This window comes from Apis cerana, linkage group LG11, assembly GCF_029169275.1.
Source record: "Apis cerana isolate GH-2021 linkage group LG11, AcerK_1.0, whole genome shotgun sequence".
Taxonomy (NCBI): Eukaryota; Metazoa; Arthropoda; class Insecta; order Hymenoptera; family Apidae; genus Apis; species Apis cerana.
The window spans coordinates 8,667,964-8,695,940 of NC_083862.1; the positions used below are offsets into that span (position 1 = coordinate 8,667,964).

A 27,977-nucleotide genomic window follows, 5' to 3' on the forward strand; every position below is an offset into this window, starting at 1 on the left:
GTAAAAATCGATTTTTTCCTGCCTGATCGAGAGTTAATGTATTTTCTTCGATTAAACAATTAGTCATAATTTTACATATAAAATATTTTAAACAAAAATCATTGAAGATAATTATTTTGATCATATCTTTTTAATAAATCTTGTAGATAATTATCTAAAATAATTAATTTTAAATTTCAATTTTTTACGTAGATGAATAATTCAAAATCTAAAATTTTTAAAAAATTCATGGCATATCTGTAATAAAAATAATACTTTACTTGATAAAAATGTCACAATATTTTCGAATAAACCATCCTATGATATTGATTTTGATTGATGATGCAAACGTATATTCTTTTATTCTTAATAACTCAACACGATTACTACACGGCACATGTCTCAATTATTTTCTTTTTTCTCTGATGTTTGTTAAATTGCAAATATTCATTTATTTCTTTAATGTAATAAACTCTACGTTCAATGATCGTGACACAAAGCTATATTGTTACTATTATGCATCAAGTATTCAAACAACTCGTCATCAAAACGAAAAAAAAAGTTTCTGAAAATACCTCCATTGTCTAGAGTACCATTTCACCTTTCGTTCTGAATAATCGAAATCACAGGAGAGAACGAGAAAATAGAAAAACCTACAGAGTGCACAGTGACGTATCAAGAGTGGGGGAGCGCCAGCTGACTGGTGAAACTGTCTCTTCGTTTGCCGCGCGCCGTTGCTTTGACAGTGTTATATCAACCTCCGCCAGAGTGAAGTCGTGTGTTCCCTTCGTTCATAAATCTCGCTCGAAAAAGAAAGAGTAAAACTTTGAGAAATTTTTTCTCGAACTTGAATGATTCACAAAGGAACCACCACGCTTTCTTTACGACAGTCTTGAAAACATTTTTAACAGAGAAAGAAAAAGAAAAAGAAGGGAAGAGAAACAACAATTCGGCGAATAAATAGACAAGAACGAGGAGAGAAGAAGAAGAAGAAGAAGAAAAAAAGAGGAAAGTTACCTCTTTCTTCTCTTTTTTAACCCGTTAGAAATACCCAAGACACGAGAGCAAACGAGATAAAACAAACATCAACGCGAGCATCACGGACACACAAGGGAATCTTTATTGAGACATTCTACGAATTTGTGCTGCGTGTTTTGTGAGTGATAAAAGCTTATCGTCGCGCGGCAACCGGAGACCTTTCGTGTCAGCATATAGAGAGGCGGATCGCTTTCCTTTTTCGAAAAGGCCTTCCCTCCACTACTGAGAAGAGGGTTGCTTCTTCCGGGGATAACCGGAAGTGGCTATTAAACTAAAGAAGGTAGAACAATGTCGACACTCGAGAACAGCCTCCCTTGAAGCTCCCTCTCACGTTCTTCAAGATAATAATTCGGCCCTGTTAAATCATGTTCTGTCTTCTTGCTCTGCGTCGAAAGGTAGGTAAATGTTTTTTCTTATCCTCCCTCCTTCCCCTCTACTTTTGCTTCGTTACAAAACTTGAATAGGAATGACTTTTGCTAAGAATCCTCATTGCGAAACGTGCACCTCAAAGAACGGTCATTATGCGCGGATTGAAGAAATTGCTACAAATTGCAATAATCGGCGCGGATAATACTGGGGATTCGTCAAAAGAACTGTTTTCAGACCGTGACGATTATTTTTGTACTTATTGTATTTCTTCTTTTGTTAACTTTTTTTTTACTGTAGCTGCTTTCAAAATTATTATGACAATTTAATGATTAAAGAATATTTATTGATATTATAAAATAGTTGCGAATATTATTAATGTTTTTGTGATATATTTGTTGTTAAAATTTCTGTACTTTTTTTTTAAAGAATATTACTTTGATTACTTTGAGTATAGATTTTCTTTATTGAAAATATTTTATCTATAATAAATTATAATAAATTGTAATCACGAGAAATTATGAGTAATTAGAAACAATGTGCCTGTAGTTTATATAGATTATCTTATATTATGTTTAATGTATTACAAGAGTAAGAGGAGATAAACGCAATATGATTGAACGTAATAACGAATCAACAAAACGTTATTCTTTATTACATTATAAACTTGATCTCTAACTACGTTAAAATAATAGCAGAAAAATCATAAACGAAAGTTAAATGAAATTATTTAGAATTTCTTCGTGAATATAATCAGTGTTATTTTCCGAAACACATTATTCAAATTAAAATATGAAATATGATATGCAATTTAGAAATATCCAATAAGCTTTAATCTATTGGAAATAAAATTTCAAATTGAATTTAATACAAATTCCTTTGTTGTTTTTATTGAATTTCATTCATTATTTATACCATGACTTTAATTCAATATGATAAGATATAAAGTTAACGAATTGATAAATAAAGTACTAAGCAATTACAATGAAAACTTGATTGTTCTAAATAAATACGAATCTTCTTTAACTTTATCAACTACACACGATTCAACTATTGTAAAGATTATGGCTCGGAATTAACATGTTACTCATAATGTCAAATTCGATTCGATTATAAATTGAAAAAATAAAAAAAAAAAAAGTACAATAAAAAAAAAAAGAATGTGATCCACGACAAAAATTCAACTCAAGAGAGTGCGTGAACGAATTCCCAATTAAGTGCAATTAACGAGTTCGAAGAAGAGAATAAATATTCCCCAGAAGGTAGCGAAATAATAGCGCGTAGAATGGAATGATCTTCGACATATGCATTCGTCTTCCGGCAGATGGAAGCAAAAATATAGTTCGAAGAGGCCATACGCGTGAAGGTATGAAGAGAAAATAGAAGAGAACTAAGGTGGCAAAATAAATGTTAAGACGTTTAACGTTTTAAATGATACGATAAAAAAATAGAAATTAAGCGAGTCTGCTCGTAATTAAGAATAATTAACGATAATCCTCTCGATAGAAAATGGAAAAAACACGAATATCTCGTTCGAGCATGCGAGAAAAACATTTTTCAAGTTTTATCTTCACCAATATGTCAATAATTTATAAAAAAAGTGATTATCTTATTAGATTCTTCTCGAAACTATTCAACTTTTATCTTTTATTTAAAAAATATTTTCAAAAGCGAGATATTTCAAGTGATAAAGTTTCATAAAACTCAATATGATTAAACAATCTGAAAAAATACATTTTCTCAAACAACAAAAGAATTCTTTTGATTGATATATGAATACATTTTCCAAATTAATTTTATAATGCAACGATACTCTATAATATATAAATGTACTAATCATAAAGAATCCTTTTATATTCAATTTCGAAATTAAAATTCAAAATGCATCCTAACAAAAATAAATAGCCGGATAGTTTTTAGCGCATGTATATGTAAGAGGAAAATCGTCTGACAAATCGACATCACGAAGGACAGGTTGGTATGAAATTGAGCCGTCACGCAGACTCGCGCGAATTTATTACTCGCTCGACTCGAGTTTCGCGGTTTCCTTTGTCCGACCGATAAAAAAAACTTTTCCAACATGAAAACACACGCGTCCCCCGTATGCATCTGGCGTATAGAGATTTCTATATTACCTCTCACTCCAATCTATCATCTCTGTCCATCCCTCTCGGTTCCCCCAAGGGTATAAATGGATCCGTCCTCGTCTCATCGAGAGGCCGATACGCACTTGACTTCCACGCGGAAATGAATCGTACATGTGATACAAGAGCCACTTCGTACGACAAAATAATTCATACATACATAATTTAGCGGAAAAACAAACAATCGAGCCCCGTTTCCATCGCATCTAGGGGATGAAAAATCGATTGTTAATGCTTTCGCGAATTCGTGCACGTACAGCTTGTGAATCGCGTAATCCATTAATATTTTGCGAAATATTTGTGAGAGGAGAGTTTATGGATCGGTGAATTGGTTCCTGATTTGGAGAAATTCGATTTCAATTCGCTGATTGCTGTAGGTGGTTACGAAAGATGGAAATTAATCATAAATAATAATAAATATGATTCGAGTTTAATAGTGAAATATGATTGTATATTTTATAAGGAAAAATTTCAATATATTTCTGAAAATGTAGATATGGAAGAATATTTTTACTAGAAATTATTAAAAATTTCTAATATATTTTAGTATAATAAATAAGTATTTAAAAAATTAATAATAATTAGTAATTAAAGTAATTAAAGTAATTAATACAATTTTATTTGGTCAATTATAAAACATAATACACAGGTTATATTATATTTTATAATTATATTTGTATGAGGTTCTGATTTGTTCGAATTTTATAAATTATATCAATATTGAAAATCAAGAATACGATATTATCTACATTTTTCTCCAATTAAAAATTAGAGACCATTTCTATCACGTTTCCTTGTAAATCTATCAATTGCATAGAATTATTAATGGTTTAAATTAAATTTTAAAATCGAAATATCTAGATTAAAAGAGAAACCGTGAATTGAAACTGTAATTTAGAAAGTTCAGATTAATCTTTGAAAATTTTGAAACGAAAAATAAAAGTTTTGATGAATAATTTTTGCCACAAATCTATTTTTAATTCTTGAAATCAATATTCAATTATGTTTCATCTTGTTAAAATTAATTTGTTTGCGCGGATAAAGAAGAATTATTATTTTTAATATAGGATGATTAATTTGATTTAAAAATAAATGCAATGAATATATGTTCGTAAAAAACAGTTCATAATGGTATATTTATCTATCTGTGATGAACGATAAGATACGTTATTTATATTTTCATTCCATTATTTATTTATTTATTTCCTTATATACGAGATAAATTCAATTATATACTAGATATTCACAGTATTTATGTTATCTACAAACTGTATGCATCACGGAAAAAATTAAAGCAAATATTCATAAAAAAAAGTTACGCAAATTGAATTCATTGCAATATATCTTTTCCAGATACAAAATTTTATTTGCAAATAATTAATTCAAATATTTAATAAATTTAATACTAATATAGTTAAATAACAATTTTCATCATTATAAAAAATATTAATTGAATTTAAAAAAAAAAGCTAAAAAACAAAAATTAAAAAATTTCGATCGATATCTTCGTTAAAAATGATCATAATTAATTTTTTTCATTCAAATAACATTCGTATCAAGATATTACTCATTAATATTGTTATAATTACGATACTCGGCACATAGTAGCAAAAAGATATTACGAAAGAAAATAACAAAAGCAAAAAACGATGAAAACAGTCTCATGCTTAGAATCACCGATTTTCATGAAATATTTTTTTATTATACGTTCGATTTTTACGCTGAACGACTTTTATCGAATATTTGAAAGGATCTCGTCCCTTTTTCATCGCGTTCGTAAATTCGTGGGCAATGATACGTTATCAGATTATCGAGGCGTGTTGGTCGTAATCAGGCCGCTCCTATCTGTCGGCCAATTAACAAGTAGGTCATCCGCTCGTTTGTGGCAACCTAAAATGGGGAACCATGAATATCGGTTAACGGAGAATCCAGACGATCTACCTATATTATGTATTCTTTTTCAGAATTTTATTTAATCGAGTCAGAAGCATAATTTACAAGGAAAAGAATTGTATTTCTTATCTGTTGTCAATAAATTTCGCTTTTGTTACGCATTCGTTCTGATTAAATTTCGTGATTCACTAATATTGCTGATTGAAGAAGCTTAATCCTTTGTGGAAACATATTTTATTATTCTTTTATATATGAAATGAATAACATATTCAAATATTTTCTTTATGTGTCTGAAGGATAATTAATTTTTTATGTATTTTTAAAATTGTAAATGTTTTTCATTTATTTATTATTATAATATAATAGAATTCTTGAATTTTGTTTATCTTAATTTTTTAAAATATTTTATATTTTCAATAATTTTGGAAAAAATTTACACTTATTTGATCTAATCAGTTTCATTTAATTAAAGATTAAAGATTTTTTTCGATAATCGGAATATCAATGAAATTTTTCTTATATTCAAATAAAAATTCAAGAACAATACTACAGAAGATATCGCGTATATTTTTAATTTGATATCATTATAACCGATATCAATACAACCGATACAATACAAAGTATACATACATAGCGTAATATCATTTTGAAATGGCCTTGGACTCGGAAATTTATTTCTGATTAAATAAGAAACATATTCTCTTCCTCATGAATCATGTGTGTAAGTTAATTGATATATATCGAGTATGTAAATAGCAGTTGATCCAAAATATTCTTTAAATTATCGGTCAACTAACGGAACCGGAAAAACAGTAAGTCGCACGCAGTGCAAAAGAATCGAAGGAATTTCTGTTAATTATGCATTATTAAGAACGATTTGAATGAAAAATTTGATTTATAATGATTCTTAGACATAACAGCGTTAATAGAATAATCAAATGCGAAAATAGAAATACTTCCTGTAATTTATCAAATTATATATAAAATTTATTTCGAAATTATCATTATTTTACTGTTTCAAATACTGTTGCAAAATAATATTTAATGAGTCTATCTGGAATTTTCCTATTTAAGAATTTCAAATATCAATAATATCGAATCCACTTTTATTATTTTTTATTTTTACAATTATTAATTTTATAACTATAATTTTTTACATATTTTCACCGAAATATATGAATTCTAATTCATAAAAAATGAAAAAATGTAAATTTTTGAAATTATAGTAAATAATTACTTGTAGAACAAAAAAAGAATATATAATAAATAAGGATAAGAAGAAAAGCAACAATTTTCTTTCTCAAATCTTGGAAAACAAAGTATATTTCATTCAAATGAATTGTCTTGCAGACAAATGGTTATGAATACGAATTTCCAGAGAACTCTGCTACTTGTTTGACATACCTAGTTAAATCTTTCCCAGTTTGAAATTACATCGAGACCTAGCTAGTGCATGCTGCAAATTGGTATTGATTTTGATTCTGTAATAGAGCCACATGGCGTACTCATTTTACTGGTTAACTACGGAGAATTTCATCGATCGAATTCCATCGGATTGTTGCTGTTCCACGTAGAAATTGATTCGCTAAACAGTATCACATATAGTGCATTCTTGGTCAATAACCTTGACCCGATACAACATTTTGTGATTTTACATAAAATTCAATCTAAATAATTTCTATAAGCTACGAATAAAAGGTAGAAATTTACAGAATATCGAATATTTCTTTAATTTCTTTAATTATTTGGATGTTAAAATTGTACATAACGAATAATATCAAGAGTGAATTTATTATTATTTCTTTTATGCTTTTTATATTTATGTGTATGTAATATATCTATTTAATAAGATACCATCTCTATCTTATTTCATAGAACATATGGTCAAACAACCGAAACTTATAGGATATCCTGTACAATTAACTAAATTTTTATTGAATTATTTATGAACGTTTTACCGGAAATAATCAACTTGCACAGGTACAGTTATCTAAAAACAAATAGATAATACAGAAAGATAATGTCAACATTTCTTACAATTTTTTCCATGTAATAATTCGTCGAAAAGTCGCTCATGATTAATTAAAAACAGAAACATTTTTCAAATTCTTCACTTATGATTGTAAAAATTGGATGAAGATAAAAAAAAAAAGAAAATAAGAATCGAGATCCACGAAAAAACATAATGAAATTCGAATCGTATATGTCAAGGTACTAGATTGTTTAAATACCGTACAATACGAGTTACCATGAGAACAAACCTGTATAACATCCTTCTATGGTGTATCACGAATAGGCGGATGTGGCGTGATCATGGGTGTGGAAATCATTATCGCACGTGTGCGGTTTGTATGCCATGACGTAATGGTGTTTATAATAAGAAAATGTTAAAGAATGTACACGAAATACATATCGATAGATCGAATAAAAGTTAAATTAAAATTCAAATATATATATATATATATATAGTCATGTATTGCGTGTAGTATAGTGTAAGTAATATGTGTATGTATTAACAATAAATATTTTAACTCCTTATATTTCCTGAATTATCTTCATTCTGAATATTTTAAAATTGTTTAGAGAATAATATAAAGTATGTAAAGTATCGTTATTATAATTTTTACAATATTAATAAGATAATTTTATTTAATTACCTTATTAATATATACTTGGTATATTAATTTTTATAATAATAATAAATTTTTTATATAAATACAATATTGTATAGAATTCTATGATACGATTTATAACATATATTATACATTAAAATAGTGTATCTATATATTAGAATTCTAAGCACATTTATTTCATATAGCATAATACTTTATGTTAGTGATATTTCTATGTAAAAAATTAAAATTAATATATAATTTTTATGCTTTAATTTCGAAAAATAAAAAAACAAAGATTATTCAATTTATGTAGTAACAATTGTTACGAATTTCAACATTTTTTTTTTCCTCCAGAAGACAAATATCGATCGATTTCTGTCAACTAATCGTGATCGTTTTGTAACGGTTCACTTCTTTTCTCCGTTTGCTTCATTTGTAATCAAGCACACATACACGTGTGTACATACGTAGAAAGGTTTGTCAAAGCAAACGTGTATGCGAGCAGAGGGGAATTTTGCTCGGAGGTTTCATGTCTTCGTCCGGGATATGACGATATCCCCCCTGCTTGGCCAGTGGCGTAAGCAACCATAAAAATATCCAGAGTACGTGTGATTCCTCACGGATGCAATGCCATCGAACAACAGATTACATAACGATTTAAGATTTGCTTAAAGAAATTTCACTTGTAATTTTATAAAACTTCCGATAATAATTTATTCAATGTTTAATTTTACGCCTTTTTTATTGATAGATTAAAATAGATTACATAAAGTTATATCATATTGTAAAATTTCATGTAAATCATAAATCTTGATACTAATGAGTAACATTATTATATATTTATTTCATTGATTATGAAAAATCGATTTATATAAATAATTCGATTTTCGATTTATATAAATAAAAATTGTATGTTTCAAAAAATATCATTTTACTTATAAAAGTTTAATCGAACTTTAAGTACATAAGTTCATTAAAAAAATACTTATTGCTAACTGCCAAGTAACCTACATTTTACTTTCTATTTATATTAATACGCGATTCACACTTTCTTCCTGAATTTTCAATTTACAATTTCATTTTACAACGAGAAGAGAAATGGCCCATTTCATGTCTGAATAATTAAAACATTTTTACGATGATAAATCCTTTCATAGATCGTTCTCGTTCACATGATTGTCATGCGATAGCTTATGGAAAATAAGCATATCGCGTGAGAAACTTTCACGTCTGCCGTATTTTGCTTCTGCATCACGTAACTCGAGTATCGAGAGACACGAAACAGGAACTCGAATCGATCCATATATCCACTTATAAGAGGAAAAAAAGAAAAAAAAACGAAGAAAATAAAATGGAAGAGAAGGACACGCTAACCATTGGATTTTGATCTATCTTCGAGCACGACAACCCTTTCTTCCCTTTTCTTCTATACAAATATGTTCACTGACACACGTCTCTCATTCATAGAACATATAGCAGAAATCAGAGTAACGAGCACCCGATGAAAGCTGTCTCCCGCTAATTCTCTGTTGCGACAAGCCCATGTTCTTTGCCACTCTACCCTCTGGGATCCTGAATCGTAATTACGAATCTATTCCGGAATAAAAAAAAAAAAAAAAAAATGAAGATGTCTTGTCCGCAGAAAAAATCAGCTGTGTCTAACTAATTGACAATATGTTGCTAAAATAAATGTTATTTTTTGGAATCGTCGAAAGAAATAAAATCGGTGTTAAATAATAAGAGTTCGATTTCTATGCTCATTTAAATATAAATCTTTTTTTTAGTTAGTTATTGTTAGATATCCACACATATATATTAGATTGCGAATGTTTATATAAATTCGAATTTTGATCAACCAGAAACTATGGAATTTACACAGAGATCTTATTTCTATTTTTTAAATAAAAATTCGCATCGTTTGTTTTTGAAAATCATTATTCCGTATCACAAGTTTCGTCGTGAAACGTTTAATGAAATATGAATTCGTTGGAATTGTCAGTTTCAATTTCTCTATTGATATTAAAACCAAGTATTTTCAATCGGTAAATAAAATATGTCTCTATCTTTCGAGTACGCTCAGAAACGCTCTCGAATACTTTCGGATGACATCGGAAATCCATAATCCCTACTTTTAGAATTTCACGGTTTATGACACGACGTCTGATCGAGTTCCCAAACAGACAGACGATTCTGAAGTGGTTTAATTGGTTTATGGGGTGAACAGGATGGCGCAATTAATTCAATTAATTGATACGATCAATTGGCCATGATAAATTGATAGACTTCTATGTAACATTGATTAATAGGGTTCACAAGTGTTATTTTAATTGAATTGAGGAAAAATAAAAGAGAAAAAGTCGAGTAAACCTTTACTTGCAGTTTCCTAAAAAAAAATTTATTTTAAATATAATGAAGAAGAAACTTATAAGATAAAAAATATTTTAACTATACGAGAGATTTTATATTTTAATTTAAGAAAAGTCTTCATAAAACTTAATGATCTCATACAATTCATAACTATACTATATATACGATGCAATGATAAAAGTAATTTATCAAAAATTTCTCTTTCATCAATCTTTTCAATTTCTTTTTATTTTTTTTATTTCTTTGCGGTAAAGACGATAATTTAGTCATGGTTCATATATGATTTTAGCGATATTTGATTTAATACGTTATTAATGCTTGCATGGGAAGCATGGTATAATCCGAGGTTCGGTCATTTCCTCTTTTCATTAGTGCCGCTTTTAATTAATTTGCCTCGTTCTTTAAGGAGGACAGGGCCACTGAAGAATAATAGCTTGCTCAAAGACTATGTACGATGCGAGTAATTTCTAAATTATAATTCTTTTTTGACTTTTTAATTTTGTAAAGTGACTTTCGCAACATTAATGCATTTCTATTTAACTTTGAAATTTTAACGAAAAAAAAAAAATAAATAAAAGAGTGAATAATTAAAACTACTACTACTTTAAAAAAAAAATAATTTTTGCTAGTTTAATTTTTTTTATTATATATCTTTATTTTGATATTTTTGGATTTTAAGTAAGGATTTTATATCGTATAAATATTAATACACTACAATCTTTCAGATATCGTTAATCATATGATATGTACTTATACGATGTGCTAATTCTGCTATATCTGTAATTTAAAAAAATTTCTACTGATATTAGTTGGTTTTATATTTCAGTTACTTGATACGAATGAGTCAAACAGACTTTAACTCTGTTCAAACAGAAACTGGGTGATCTGTATCATAGATCAATTAATCATTTTTTTAAACACGATGATTCCAACAATTAATATAGAGAAATATCTTTTAAGATAATTTTTTTATTTGCTAACCAAATTAAAATAAAAAGTGACAAAATATAATATATAGTATAAAAAAAGGGCATTTCTTTAAAATTCCTAAGTAAAAAACATTTATAAACATAATCATCTAAATAAAAAAAGAATCTCTCCTGTTCCACCTAATAACCTATAAACTCAATGAAGTTTCGAGAAGATATGTATAACCTTTTTTCAAATATCTTTCTTCTAATCTAATTAAATTTTCATCAATTTCTTAGAACTTTTCTTCCACACACCATTTCCCATTTCTAATTTTTCTTTCGATTTAATAATGGTATAACTTATTAACACGAAACGCACGTCGTTCGTGGCCCTGATCCTCTCACTGTTCCGCAAATAATTCGTTAAGGAGGCCATCGAGGATATACCTCGTATAGCTAGCCTGGTTTAGAGATCGGCCAGAAGACGTGTTACCATAACGCGACGTGTTGCCTCGATATGCAAGGAATACACCTTTGAATCACATATGTATACCTGGCAGGTATTTAAATCGCGTGCGTAGTTGCGTACACGTTTGCCTTATTAAGCACGCATGCTGTTGCGTAGCACGACTCATCACGCTCGTGAACGAGTGGCGTGCATAAGCGCTTGAGTAGACAGAAGAGGCTATTTCTTTACGTTATAAAGTGAGGAAAGACTATGCATAGTCTCCCTTGAACTTAGCTCGAACTGGACGAATAATGGTTCTCGAAAAAATTTGTAAATATTTGAAAGAAGGATGAAGCTTAACGATTCGTCAATTGTATCATATTGTTTAGAAATTTTAATTAAATTTTAGCAATTTATTTGATGATAATACGTATTAAATGCAGCGAAAGCATTATGGATGTTTACACGTATTATAATGTGGAATATGGTACGATGTGTCATATTATACGTCAATGATGACACGTCTTCTTTGATCATATTTATTAAAATACGATTCTTATTAAGGAAAGATAAGATATATACGTATTTTGCAGAACTGACTAACAGAAGTAAGCAAAAGTTATTCGGAAAGAGTATTAGATTGATACGATCTATTATGCATAAAAATTATATATAAGCTTCATATTACAATGCTATAATTAGGAAATTAAACACATGCAAATCGTTATTTTTCTTTATTTGCTTTAGTGATAAAAGCTGTGGTAACTTTTCTCTATATTTACATAGTATTTATCTCATAACAGCGTTCTATACGCGATGTGTACCTTATATAAGAGCGTTAATTCTTTCATATACATAGATGAGATACACATTTCATGACAGTATATCCATCATGCAAACTTATGAACCAGTTTCTCTATCTTTTTATCACGTGATTCACACTTGTTTGTAATCCTACAAAAGAAGTTTTTATAATATATAAAATTTTTACGATAATCAAATTGTATTTATACTTTCTATATTTTCTAAAATTTAAAAAAGAATAAATTGTATCTAGATTTATATTTATGTAAAATATGATAAAAATATCTATTTTCTGAAAATATTTGAAAATCTAGAACAGCTCTTGAATATTTATGATAAGGGATATACAATTCCTATAACAATTGATTTAATGTGTCGTCAATTATCATATATGATATAAATAAAATTATTCATATTATTTAATCATTTGAACGTAACTTAGATGAATTTCTTTTTTTTTTCAATAAAAATTGAATGGCATTGAGAAACATTGTTATGGACAAGATATCTGTCTTAATGAAAAAAGCACATAAGATATCTCATCCATAAATTCAATAAGTAAATAATAAATACCAATAGACACATATGGATACAATGATATATCGCATGGGTTCCAGCTATTGAATGATTGAACCAGAGTGATCCATTTGATTCTGGGAACTTTCATGGGTTCGTAAATTGGGTTTGCATGCAAGTATGAGTTCGTGAATAGATTTCATGCAAATATGCGGTTCATACTATGGTCGATCGTGGTTAGTGATTTATTTTCGGTGCAGGATATTTGATAGGCGAGCTTTTAATTGAAATTGATCGGTTGCGGTTTTTCTTGTTATTAAAGATAAAATATTGGATATACTCCTGTATAAAAATGTCGATAAGAATATCTAAGAAATGTACCGATTTATTTTTTGAAAATATCGATTCGAAATTTTATATAAATTGACGAATTTATAATAAATTTTGTATTATAAAAATGATATATAAGTATGATAATATAAAAAGTTTCAATTAAATCTCAAAATATCAAATATCATTTCTTTGTGAGAATATTAAATGTGAAATTTCTGAATTACTGATCCTTTTAATTTTTAAAAATTCCTCTTTTTTTTTTTGCAAACGAAAAAACATCCGATACAAAATTATTCAGAATTATTAACACAAACGAAAAATTCTTTGAATTTAAAAAAAGAAAAGCAGATACATACGAAAGAAAGATTCTCAAACAAATCAATAAAAATTATTATGACAAATAAATAAATCAAAGATACATGCATTCGATTACGCTATCACAACCGGTAGCACGAAAAAGAGGCGGAATGTTTCTGCAAAACCTATGATAAAAATCGAACCAGTTTATACCCTTTGCTTCTTTCACTTTCTTCCACTCGATAAACCTGCTTATTAGCTCTGTCTTGCACAGTTCATCCTGAGAACGATGCAATGAACCGGATAAAAACCATTCTCAATTTCTATTAATAATGATGGAAGGGAAGAGAAAAAAAATTGGCGGTCAAAGTCGTGATAATATTCAATGTATATCTTCGTTCATTGTATATTACAGCGTGTATACTACACATATCTACATACTGTAAGTAACCGGTGGAATAGTCATCGTGATCATGATTGTTGGTTCGCTTATGGTCGTAGCGACGAAAATTAAAGTTGACCGAAGGAAGGGAGAGTGTATCCGAGGGTTATGGTGGGAGGTGGGTGAGGGTTTCAATTGATTTGCTGGAATTGATACACAAAAAGGTCTTTAATAGGCGTCGATTATCTTCGCCCACGGTTTCCGACGATTATCCAATCGTGTACTTGAAAGAGGTGCAAAAATCACAATGACACCGCGACGATATTTAAACGATGCACTATGTAAACTGACGATTCTCGTCTTCTAAGTATACAAGAATAAAAAGAAATATACTGTAAGTTATTATATATACATATTCGATATTTTGTTAATTAATAAAATTTTGATGATTCTGAATTTTTGGTTGATTGTATGAATGCATATTGAATGATGTAATAATTTTGATAAAATTTTATATTGTCTGTTGAATTGTTGTTAAATCATAATAGTTTGTTATGTTTATTGCAAAATATTGTTAAGGCTTTCACAAAGTTACTGTATTGAAGTTTTTATAACCCGTCTTCTTTTTGTAATAAAAAGATTTCGTAACCGAATTACTTCATCAAATATAAACTGATTTTTAATATTATATATTAAAATACGAATGAAATTGAAAATTAATGCAATGCAATATCTAATATTTGGTAACAAACTTCAAATGCAATATTATATTTAAAAAATTGTACAATATATAGATATTTAAAGCTGTAATAAATCCTATCATAGATTTACTGTTGAGGCATTCTAGTTCATTTTATCGAAAAATAAAAGATACATTGATAATATATTTGTGATAATGAGTAATATTGGTATATCTTTGGATTCTCTGCAAAATGAGTTGTGAAACGTCAGAATTTTTATTCTAAAACGATAAAATATCTAATAACTTTGTTATTATATTATTATAATATAATTTTATTATTACTATAAAATTATATGTATCTTTTATCTTTAAATTTATCGTAGATATATTGAAACTTTAATTTACTTGTTTGTAAAATTACAGATGATTTAATGTATTTTTACAAAACTAGAATTTTTAAAACTGATTTATACACCTCTATTTTTGTTAACCCTTCGTGTATAAGTTTATTGACGTCATTAAAATACGTAAAGGCATAAATTATTTAAAATACGCTCGTATGTAAAATAAAATATCGATTTTCTTAATATTTTTAATAGCTCGGAGTGCGTTGTCAATGTTTTCTGCAATTCTGTTAATTATAAGGAATGAAAAGTTAACACGATTTTAATTGTATATATAATAAAGTACCTAATCTAAACTTATAAATTTTAGTACGCAATAAATTAATAATTTTGAAATTTAATAATTTTCAATTTTAATAACTCTCCTTCAAAATAAATAGATTGTTATATATACTAACTAATTTCATAAAAAAATTCTTATCTTTCAACTATATATTCTATTTCGATATTTCATATAAGTTAAAAAAAAAAAACAAACAATTTTTCAAAATTTCCCTAAATCAAAGATAGTATAAAAAAAACTTATCACATATAAAATAAAATTTTTAAAAAAACGTTTCGTCAAAAAGATACGTATACTTTTAATTTCTTTTTAACCTTGCATGCACAAATGGAAGGAATACATTATGATACGTATGTTTTAACGGAAAAGCAGTCATACTTTAACGATATACTGAAAGAGAGCATTTGCAGATAAGGCTAGGTCTATCATATGTGCTTCAAATACTAAATGCACGTGGAGGGTTTCGCGCATAATGTGGGGTAGGTTCGTGTAATGTCAGCAACGATTACTGTTTTATCGGAAAAATGGAAGTGAAATCACGATGGTTATCCACGTCGTTGGATGCTCTTTCACTGCTCGATAGATAATACGAACTAATTCTCTCTTGACACGGAATTTCCTTGAAGCAAATAACGATCTCTCCGCGTCTTGTTTGAACGTGTCACTTTGTGCAATGGTCTAGGGGAGAATTGGAAGGTACGATGTTCTTCAAGTATATGCGAGTTTCCATTTACATTGTTGTTGAAGATTATAGGAAATTGAACTTTTTTTTTTTTATATAGGAAACTGAAGGTTATAGGAACGTGTATTTGTATTATTTTTTAATTATTTTTGCTTCTTCCGGATATTTTTTACACAAGGACATACGCGAGCAAAAAAGCGAAATAAGAAATATATTTTTTAAAAAAGAAATCTTATATCTATTAATTAAATCATTCGTGTTGTTGATTGTCTACTGATGTTTAATATAATTTAATTAAAAACGATAAAAGATATGGAAACTATAGAAAAAAAATCGAATATTATATAGCAAAATTATAAAAAACGATATTAAGCTATATTTTAAAATTTTTTCACTTCTACAACGACTGCAATGATGAAATCTTTTTATCTTGTATTATTTTATAGAATTATATAAAATAAATCACTATTTAAATTCCAATTTTTTAATTGTGTACATAAAAATATAAATTTGCAGATATTAATCTACCAACAACGAATAAAACAATAATTTTCGTGTAATCCATAAATGGAACTGTCGTTTCAATGTCACGTCTATCCCATAAGCGTTAACCCATAAAAGTATTGACACGAAAAATTCGAACAAAGCCGTTTAAATATTAACACGATTGATTCTTGGTAACTCGGTCAGTTTATACCCGGTCAGGCAATATTGTTCACCCTTATGAGTTTTATCTTGACCGTCAGTGACAACCCGTTGGTCTAGGACGAAAAAAGATCAGCGTATCCCCTCCTCATGGATGAGTTGGTCATAGGTTGTAGAGAATTTCTAAATTTATAATCGTATTTTGAAATACGTCTTTACTATAGCGACATCTATACATCTTCACATTCGAGTGAAAACATTAAAAGTTTTGATATATTTGGAATTTGTTACTTTTGTAAAAATTTATGTTTGCAAAACTTAATAAAAAATTTGAATAAATATCGAATGAAGGAAATACTTGATAAAAGAACAATATTTATTGAAAAAGTACTGATCTAGTAGAATTGAAAAAAATTAAAGAATGTTGGAAAAGATAATATGCTTTTAAATTAAATACGATGTACACTGTTTATTATTTTCTAAAATGATATACGATACTTTAGATAAAAATGTTAAGACAATTAAAATAAATTCCACTGAATCAAATACGAAAAACTGGATAATGAATAAAAAGATGGATAAAAATTTTCCTAATATTAATGATGAATTGCGCGCAATGATAAATTAATAATTTAAACTATTTAATATATTAACAATTTAAAACTATATATTTTGAACTATATCAAACGCGTTAAAAGTTTAAAGTATTGATTAAAAATTTTACATAAAATTTTATGTATTAGTATCCATAAAAAAATTGTTAAATTATTAGTTATTGTAAACCTCATTTCAAAAGTTTATTTTCCCTAATTAAAAGTTTTTCCACTAATTCAAATTAGAATTTTATTTAGCGATTATTTTTAAACTGATCACATTCTAATCGTTTTTCTTTACTTTTTTCTGATACTATATAATCAAAAAAAATATTCCACGTTAAGTAATTATTCCTACAACAATTACCCGCAATTTCGTTACTTCAATTCGAAACTTTTTCAAATTTCTCATTAATTAAACTCACTTACATGTAATATAAACTTTCCACAAAAAATCCAGAATCCTTTATTATTCATAAAACAATCCTATCCAAGATATATAATTATTCATAAAAGCCAATATATTTCTATAATAAAATATTTTCGAATCTATCTCTAAAATAATTCTTATAAAAATTCTTTCGAATCTAAATCAATAATCCTCTCGATTTTTCGAACAAAGGAAAATTTCGAAATTCTAAGCGAGAGTAAATGATGGTAGCAGCGTCACCTTGAGGTTGAACCGGTGAACTAACCCCCCATTGATTTTTCGCGCGAACGTCACGCCGCCACTGTCGTTTACCAAATAAGGAGAGGGCTCGAACCGCGCCACTACACAACGCAACCCCTTACGAACAGCAACATGGCCGTCCGTTGAATGACAGTTGTTGCACTCGGTTCGCGTATACTTGTTGACCATCCCCGGCCTTCGACGTGCACCTGTCAGCGTCATGTATTCGCGTTCTCGAATACGACCACGCCGACTCTTCTCCACGGTGAGTTCTCAAGGGAAAACTCTCTCTTCTCAACGTCTAAATAAAATTATCCTTTGTGCTATTAGATCCGTATCTATATCCTGTCTTCGTCCTTGCGTAAAAATTTCACGATTTTTCTCATCCTTCAATTTTGTTCCATTTTATTGATTTACTTTTTTTTTGCTTTTCGATCGACTTACAAACTTTTTCTTTAATCGTGGGTGAATTATTTTTCTGTGATTTTAATTAAAACGCGAATGGCATGCGAAGTGATTCGTTAAATGCGATATCTGAGAAACGGTTTGTAACAGTTTGTTTGTATTTGATTGATCGTGAGGGAATCACGCTGTTTGGAATCGTTACGAGGGAAGCGATGATTATTGTGCCGTGCCACTGTGGTAATATTTTCCCGATTCCGGATACGCTTCTGTGTTAAATCGTCCGCGGAATTTTCAACGTAAACATTTATCCTCGTACAGGATCGAGTTATTTTCGATTGCATTTGATATTCGATGGGATAAAAAAGCGATCGATGGTGGATATGTCTGGAAGAGTTACGATGGAGTATTTTTAAGGATTTCATTCAGGATAATTAGTGAATTCGAGCGATTTAACGTGACGTTACGAGACTTTCGCGAAAGGGACACACACAATTTTCTGCTAAAAATAACGAAGACATTCGCCGGTACATTGGAATCCCTTGGTGCACAATTTTAGATCTAGCAAACTCGATCGTCTGTCCCCTCACGTGTGTGACAAGCTTTCACTCGAGCTCTTCTCATCGTCAAGATTTTATCGTTTCTACATATCGTTGATTACGACCACTTTACGCAATAAAAGGAGATTTTTTTTTTTAAATTTATTTTCGATAATAAAACGATTTGATACGATTGCATTTCGCGAGTGAAACGAAACTAATTGCTTTTTACAACGAAAGTTGATAACGTCCCCTTATGTCACGGAAAACTAACTAGTTTCGCCGGTAATTTAAAATTGTCTTTATCTAGCTACTCGTTTCTAATTGCTTTTCATTTGAACTTTGTAGTTTCTACACAGATACTGACAGAATAAAATTTTCCGGTTTTATTGGCGATAATTTCTGGATGTTAAAATGTACTTTTTATTTCACACATTAAACGTAAATGCATAAATTGTACGATATATGTACTAATTTTTCTATAAATGAAACGTGTATTTTATAATATTATTATTGTTAGTATTACGATAATTTAAATCGATATAGATATTTGCATTAGCAAAAATATTTTTTAATTCAATATTAATACGTGACTCATAAGAGTTTGAATTACTTAATTTTGAAGCAATTTATTTCAATTTGCGCAATAAAGGTTATCAGTTTAACAATTTACCACGTAAAAAAAATAAAATGAACATATTAACAATTATATAGATTATTAATTTTGTAACTCGTATTATAGTATCGCAAATTTGCTATTTTTGCTCTTTTATCAATATTTTAATAATCTTGCTTGAACAATATCATCGAATCTAATTCATAACTTTAAAAAAAAATTAAAAAGTTCATAAAACTTTTTCGTTAAGATTAGAAAAGTTTTCCTAGTAAAGATATAAAACATAACGTAAAAAGTAAACTAAATAAATTATGTAAAATATAGACTTTTTCTTAAAGATTTCTCAAACAAGGGTTAAAAATTAGATCGTCACGAATGAGAGGAGTTAGTAGTTCTTAAAATCCCTAAGCGTTTCAGGTGAGGTCAGCATAGATTAACTTTGTCGGTTGGAAATTAACAAAAGGTTCATCCCTTGTTGACGAGTTCGGAGAATTCATTCGCTCTGCGATCCTGACACGCGCGATTTGCCTAATGTGCACGTATACTTACACGTACGTACATTAAACACTAACGTGTATGCACGCGTCGTTTGCCTGGAATTAACACTTCGACATGTACAAACGGATCAGTATAGGAATCGAGCCAGAAATTCAAATTCCGCTCTGACTCAGACCAGTCACTACGCAAACTCCGACCAGGCCAACTGTCTCATAGTACGTAAGTACTTCGTTCCATTTTTTCCTTTCCGGTTTTGGCAATCGTTCGATCATTTCTTATATTTTCATGGTATATTACAATATTTCTCAACGAGCTTTTCTTTAAAAATAGTCTTCAATTTTAAATATTTTTCTTCGTCGAAAAACTTTGATTAGACATTTATTAGACTTCGATGTATATCGATTTTCAAATTATTTTATATCCTTTTTCTGTTATTATTTTCTTTTTTTGTTGTACAATTTATCATTAAAAATAATTTGAATTGTTTAAAGAGAGAATTGTAATTAAAGATTGTAATGTTGTGTTTGAAAATCGAGTATTAACTATTTATGTTTTAAGATATATTTAATCCCATCATTATGCGAAAGAAGGTAACGAGATGGTGAAATCTTAAAGGAAAACCATGAGCAAATCCTTCTTGAACGTTTTAAGAAATTCTTATTTCGAAGGGCTTAAAAAAGACCGATTAGCGCGGATCGATAGATTCTTCGTAAGAAATTAAATTCGTTTTAGTATTCCATAAATTTTATTCTCGTTAAACTTACTTCAAGTAATCTTTTTTGATAATCTTTTCTTCTAAACTCAGCATTTCTGCATTATCCTATAAATCGTACTTAAGAATATAATAGGATAAAAATTTGACAAGTCTATTTATTTATTTTTTTCACATCATCTAAAAGATTTTTCAATACTTCAAAGTTGGAAAGATGAAAAATTTAACACACTCTAAAGTGACAAAGAAATAATTTGAACTTTAAAACTACTCCCACTAAAAAAATGAAGATCTATCTCATTTTTCTCTTACGGTTTTTAATTCATTAAATGGATGAAATCAAATAGCGAGTTATTTTATTTTTCCAATTGATTATTAAACTTTGCATTTTTGTCTGTTATAATTTAGATGCCTTTCGTGTTGTAAATAATACTGTGAAAAGAAACCTCAGACCGAAGATGGGCAAGCTTTTGAGCCTTTTGGCTCGAGATGAGTCTACCTGTTGCACGCCTCAAAAGTACGACGTCTTTTTGGATTTCGAAAGTAAGTTGGATGAATATATTCGTATATAAATTCTTTCAATCGTTCTTTGAACTTTTTTCTTCGATTTCTCGCAAGTTTCTCTCACCATAAATGAAACGATATATTGGACGATTTCTATAAGAGAAAGCTATTTTTAGAGAATAAAAGAGGGTTTCTTATCGAATTTTTTTTAGATGCACAACCTTCCGATATAGAACGGGAAACCTTTGAAGCGGTGCAAAGAGTTTTGAAAAATTCAGAATCTATTTTAGAGGAGATTCAATGCTACAAAGGTGCAGGAAAAGAAATCAGGGAGGCGATTTCGGCTCCCACGGAAGAGTGTCAACGAAAAGCTTACCTGACTGTTGCACCTCTAGTCGCCAAGCTGAAAAGATTCTATGAATTTTCATTGGAACTTGGTGAGTCTCTATTTTTGTACATAGTTTTGCTTCTTTCGTTTCAAGTATTGTTTCAAAATTTGTTCATATAATATTTTCTAGAATTCTATTTCTATAAATTTAGAAATTTGATTCCAAATTTTTGATAATATATCTATCTATTCTTATGCAATAGTAAGTGAACAAAATTAATATTTAAGTTTGCAAAGTTTAACGTTTAAAAGTTAATAGACATTCACTCTTCATTTCTCTTATTATTGAGTATTCAAATGATTTCGTCTAGACTATTTGCTTTTAATATTATATAGTTCTAAGGGACATTTTTATTCCGGTTGCATGTTATGCAAAATAAAGGCAATAAATGCATTTGAAGTTTATAAACGGTTGAAAGTTTCGTTCGTGCCAATGCAACGATATTGGATTTCCAATCACCGTGTGTACGGGAATATTCAAGCTACATTCAACCTAAACAATAATCCCCCGCAGTTCGTTGCTCAACCAATATCGGCATTTAAGTTCTTACACTCTTGTTTGATTTCAGCGAATGACATTGTAATTAAAAGTAAACAAAAAATGTATATTCTTCGTGAAAAAAAGAGGAAAGGTACAATAAATTTCAGCGAAAATTGAAAATTTTCAGCGGAAATAATATAGAACTTGAAGAAAAAAATTATTCGTCTTAACATTGTGTTTCACTTACTTAGTTTTTTGCACAAGTAGTGATTTTTGTTAATGCACGATCATCATCATATTTAAGCTAATTCCAATAATTTAACAAAGAAATAATTAAAAAAAAAAATAGCATTGATATCGAATTATTTATTGATATATTTATTTAAAGAAAATTTGACTATATAATTTGACTATTTAAAGATCACAATTATTCTAATTATTTATAGAAGAAATTATTTCCTATTTATAATTGTTTTTTGTATAATTTGGAAAGAAGAAATATTAAAGAAAAATATAATCATTTAAAAAGATAAAAGCTAATATTGCAAAATTTTTCTTGTTAAATTATTAGAATGAATCCAAATATCATAAAAATTCACTTACATATGCAAACTCTCTACGTAAATTAGAAAAATTATTAAACTAAAAATTAATTGGAAATTCTTTATCCGTATAAATAACAAAAAAAAAAAAGAAATAAAAGAAAGAGATCGAAAGAATCGTAACCCTCATCTTACGATCACCGTTTTGATATTTTCCAGAGAAGGTAGTACCAAAAATCTTAGGCCAACTGTGCTCCGGTAATCTCTCCCCGACCCAACATCTCGAGACTCAACAGGCTTTGGTGAAACAGCTGGCGGAAATTCTGGAATTCGTCTTGAAATTTGACGAGCACAAAATGAAGACACCCGCCATTCAAAATGATTTTAGTTATTACAGAAGAACGTTGACCAGAGCATCCCTGGCGCGACAAGAAAGCGCTGAAAAGGACCTCGTGGTCGGGAACGAGCTCGCCAACCGAATGTCCTTGTTCTACGCCCACGCGACACCCATGCTTCGTGTTCTGAGTCACGCGACCATTACTTTCTTGATGGACGTAAGTGCTATCTCTTCTTTCTATTCTCCCCTATCTTTTCGCCGTTCCTTCACTACTATCGATCCATCCGGATGCTAATCGATACCAGCCGCGATGAATTCTATTAGATACAAAGTTTTCTCCTGTTTTTCTTTAACGCGATGGAAAAGTAGTAATTTGAATATAAATTTTTCGCGATCAACAGCTTTTTCTATATCTTCTTTGCGAAATTTATAAAAAGAACATAGCAAATAAATATCAGCAAGATACGAATTACTTTTTCTCGTTAAAAATATTGAATGAATGTGTAATAAATGTAATTAAAATTCTTTCAAGTGTTTTCAAAAATTAAATTAAAATTCTCGAAAATCCTACTAAACTACACATAATAAACAAAGAAAAAGTATTCTATCTATTCTACATATAAAACGTAATTTCATGCGGAATTATCATCTTCTAACCATTCAACATGTTGTAAAATCAACTTTGTTAAAGATAAAAAGCTCGTAACGGAGAGTGGAGAAACGTAAAAGGTCTTTAGAATCTTTGAAAATGAATTTACCTGGTTCGGTAACACTGAATAGGCGGCATTGACGCGAAACCTATTCTTCGCCCACATATGTGCGCCTCTGTATAACTTGTTTTCTATTCTATAATAATAATAGATACCGAGTTTTATATTTTGTTTCGCTGTAATTGATAATTAATTTTTTCTCCATTCTTTATTGAATTTTTTAAAGAAAGACGAAAAAAAAACATTGCCTCGTATATTAAATACGAATATTAAACGAGAGATTCATCAACGATCACGAAACTTGTGGCAATACGAGCAAAATAGGTCGGTATAAATAATGACGAGCACTGAACCGGAAAATTAAAAGCTATTATTCCAAGTGATTCAGGATAAAACAGTTCTCGGAACATTTACCAGCATAATGGATAGCAGATTCGTAGGCAATAAATGTATATGTGTATTTTAATTGGGACGATAGAGGAAGTGATTGTTTGTGATTTCAACCTCGAATTTTAAGCCTTGGGATTGAGGAATCCGATGATCTCTGTATATTATTGTGTTTAATTTTTTAACTTAATCGCTTCTTCTTGTTAGCTTTTTTTTTCTTAGTTAAATATTAATTCTTAGATTTCTTAGTTTATTCTTAGAAATAAAAATTAACAAAAGTATTCGAATTACATTTATGAGAATAAACATCATAAATATCTATGAAAATAAAAAATAGAAATCTTCGTACTATTCTTGGATCCATTTTCGTACTAAATCTATTGCTATTTAAAAAAGAATTTTCACAATTACGATTTGATAATCTAAATACCTAATTGATACATAAATATCTATCTATTTCCTGAACTATTTTTAATTCTTGAAAGATTAAAAAAATAAAATTGAAAAATTTTAAGATGAAAATATAAAGCAGTAGTGAAGATAAGTTCAGAATATTGAAATTAAATTAAATTATTATTCTTGTTAAATTTTACAAGATGATATTATTGTTCAGCGGAACAAAAGATTTAATTATGAAAGAATAGTAGATACATTAATGTTAGAAATAGTACTATTGTGTACGACTCGATTAAATTATTCTGAACAATGCTGTTATGTTAACGGGCTAGCAACTAGGCATTAAACAAATGATGGAAGTTTAGAGTAACGAATACAATAGATACGATACTCGATCGCATGGATACCGACACTATTGTAATTTGACTTTCTCTACTTCGCGTTTCTCTGTTCACATTAGACTTGTCACAATAATAACAGTTATAAGAATTTATTACAGTATAACGTGAAAAAAACAATACCTACATTATTTACTGTGAATAACGTTGGAAGTATTCAAATTAGAACTATCAAAGAGATCGATCATCAAATTTTTTGTTTTTGCAATAACTAAAAGCGAACTAAGCTAAAATTAATATATCATTATATCTATGCATATATTTAAGTATCCATTCTTATAATACATAAAATTTTTCCACATTTTTGTCATCAATTGAACGATTAATTTTTCCACCGTTCAATTATTATGTAGATAATATTGTTATGACATTAGAATCTCATCAAATTTAAATTATTAATTAAAAATATACGTATTTATTTCAGAACGAAGATGTAGCACGTGAAAATATTACTGAAACTCTTGGCACCATGGCCAAAGTTTGTCTGCGCATGTTAGAAAATCCGTAAGTAATATTAATCTGACGATACAATTGAGTCAAAGAACTTTTCGTCTAGACAGAAAGATTTCTGAAGAAAATAAAAAAAGAAAGCTGTTTCAGATAAGATATATTACTGTTCTTAGGAATTTATTGGCGCAATTCCAACGAGAAGAAACTCAACTCTTTGTTCTGAGAGTGATGGTAGGGTTAGTGATCCTTTATGATCATGTTCATCCCCAAGGTGCCTTTGTTAAGGGTTCGAATGTCGATGTAAGTATAGATCGTTTGAAATAAAAATTAAACTACGTCTAATGTCACGTGTATTGGAAAAAAAGGGACGTGTTTAATAGTTTACTGACGTCAATTGCTGGATTAAACTATTTTAGAAAAATAATTTAAAAATAAAGTATCAGAAATTGAACTGAAAATATTGTATCGGATTATGGATATTTATATATATCCGAGCAAAAATAACTATTAGATAAAATTATATTCGCAAAAATAAACACTACAGTACTTTTACCGTGAAAATGATTATTTCAAATCGATAATTAATAGAAGAAAATTTATTAAAAAAAAAAAAGATAGAAGAAACTATAAAATAAATATTTAATAAAAAGTAAAATTAATTAATTAATGCGAGTCACTATATTGATGAAATATTTTTCTTTTCAACTTGAAAAACGATTTTGAATCAGAAAAAATTTATTCATCTATATTTGCATAGAACGATCATCTCAAGAAGAATAAAACTTATCCTACGTTTCTTTTTCTATATTCGAGCCTTTTATAAATGCTAAACTTATTCATATTTAATTTAAATACAAAGTACTTGGCCACATATTACTTCACAGAAAGTGCATATTTTTCCAGGTTAAAGGCTGTGTAAAGCTATTGAAGGATCAACCACCTTGCAAAAGCGAGGGTCTTTTGAATGCTCTTCGCTACACCACCAAACACCTGAACGAGGAGAATACACCGAAAAATATCAAGAACCTTCTAGCAGCATGATTACCAAAGCAGCGCGGATGCTGCATCAGAAGCTAAGACAAATTGAACGAACGACATCCTTTCAAATTTTGTGTGTACGAGATCGTCGAAGCGACTTTATATGACACCAAACAAGCAATCTCCTGTTTCTGATCGTGGCTGGGTGGTGGACCATTAAAAAAAAAACGTGTCTTTCGTAATCGAGTCTATAGCTGCCCGAAAACTGCCGACTTCTACATACCTTCTGACGAAAAAAAGAAATAAAAAAAAGTAAAAAAAAATAAATAAATAAAAAAAAAACAAAAAAAAGTAAAAAGAAAAAAAGAAAAAAAAATAAAAAAAAAGTAAAAAAACAAAACAAAAAAAGTAACAAAAAAGAAAAAAAGAAGAAGACAGATAGGAAAATCGTAGAAAAGCAAACGAATCGAAACGACTGAACCATCAGAGGAATTGTTGCACTCGTTCTTAAGCGATGTCTTTGTGAGAGTGTGAACATTTAAGTTATTATTATAACATTACAAATCTTTTTCTCTCACATACACACATTACATCTTGATTATATTATCGATCATTGCTATTAATTATTGCTATTATTGCAATTTTTCACGTTCGTTCGAATTATTATTGTCACCCAAGTATTATTACCCTGAAATAATTAACATCATCACGTGTAACAACAATTATGTATTTGTCTTCCCTTGTGAAAAATGGGAAGGGATCGAGTTAATTAGACCATATCAATAGTATTTTAGGGTAATTTTTACGATTATCACGAATGATTCTCGAGAAAAACGTTACAATGAGATGTTTAATAACGTTGTAAGATATATTGCGCAGATTTTTACTAATTGTTTTGTTTGTTGAACGATTGTCATTCAAGGCAAATGGACGATTAAGAGAAATTGTTGATGAATACAGGGGGCTGGATATTGAAAATTAAAATAGGAGGACAAATGTTTACTTTGTTTCGTTGATATCGATGTATTTTATTATAGATTTTGTTTTATTAATTTGTTAATAGTAAGTTATTAACACGCGTATTTCGTTGAAAAATGAATTACGCTGATATATTTTCTTCTTTTGTTTTTTTTTCTTTCTTGTTTATCTTTTCTTGTTCGTTTCTATATATTTCGTATATAAAGAAAGTTAATAACCAAAGATATTGTTGCTGAACATTTATAATGTCGCTGATTTTATTGTGAATTTATTATCGCAGTATTTTTTGAGGAAATGCGTTATTTATAAGAGGAAAAAGTTATCGAAAATGATTTAATGTGGAAAAATTCATCTGTTTTTTCACAAAAAAAAAAAAATCTATGTGTGAATAATATTGTTGTTGACGCTGAAATTCGTGTCGCATACTCTTTTTCAAAGTGCACATTTAAGGATTCTAAACGTACATGACCGATTTACATCATAAGTTTTCTTGCATCAAGAATTTTACTATATACCAGAAGTTATAAAATTATATTATTACGTAAACTATCCGTTTTTAAAAGCTGTCTATCATTTTTCAAATTTAATCAATAAGTCATGTTCATGAAC

General features: G+C 28.9%; 1 protein-coding gene across 4 annotated transcripts; it reads left to right on the top strand.

Annotated features, from left to right (window-relative positions):
• Positions 1 to 714: 714 nt before the first annotated feature.
• On the top strand, positions 715 to 27,697 carry LOC108002350 (CYFIP-related Rac1 interactor B). Of its 4 annotated transcripts, none has more exons than XM_028669005.2 (7): positions 715 to 1,416; positions 21,228 to 21,362; positions 21,536 to 21,760; positions 22,954 to 23,288; positions 25,387 to 25,466; positions 25,586 to 25,712; positions 26,316 to 27,697. In XM_028669005.2, the coding sequence occupies exons 1-7, from the start codon at positions 1,383 to 1,385 to the stop codon at positions 26,451 to 26,453; spliced, it is 1,074 nt and encodes a 357-aa protein (XP_028524806.1). In that variant the 5' UTR covers positions 715 to 1,382; the 3' UTR covers positions 26,454 to 27,697. The 4 variants fall into 4 exon arrangements, with proteins under 4 accessions (XP_028524806.1, XP_016919473.1, XP_016919472.1 ...); XM_017063984.3 differs by having other exon boundaries at positions 1,271 to 1,412; XM_017063983.3 differs by lacking the exon at positions 715 to 1,416 and adding an exon at positions 18,010 to 18,317.
• The last annotated feature ends 280 nt before the right edge of the window (positions 27,698 to 27,977 follow it).

Coding starts and splice junctions, on each gene's coding strand:
- LOC108002350 (XM_017063983.3), top strand. CDS start 18,200: ATGACAGTTGTTGCACTCGGTTCGCGTATACTTGTTGACCATCCCCGG. Junction 18,318..21,227: donor CACGCCGACTCTTCTCCACG/GTGAGTTCTCAA, acceptor GTTATAATTTAG/ATGCCTTTCGTGTTGTAAAT. Junction 21,363..21,535: donor CGTCTTTTTGGATTTCGAAA/GTAAGTTGGATG, acceptor AATTTTTTTTAG/ATGCACAACCTTCCGATATA.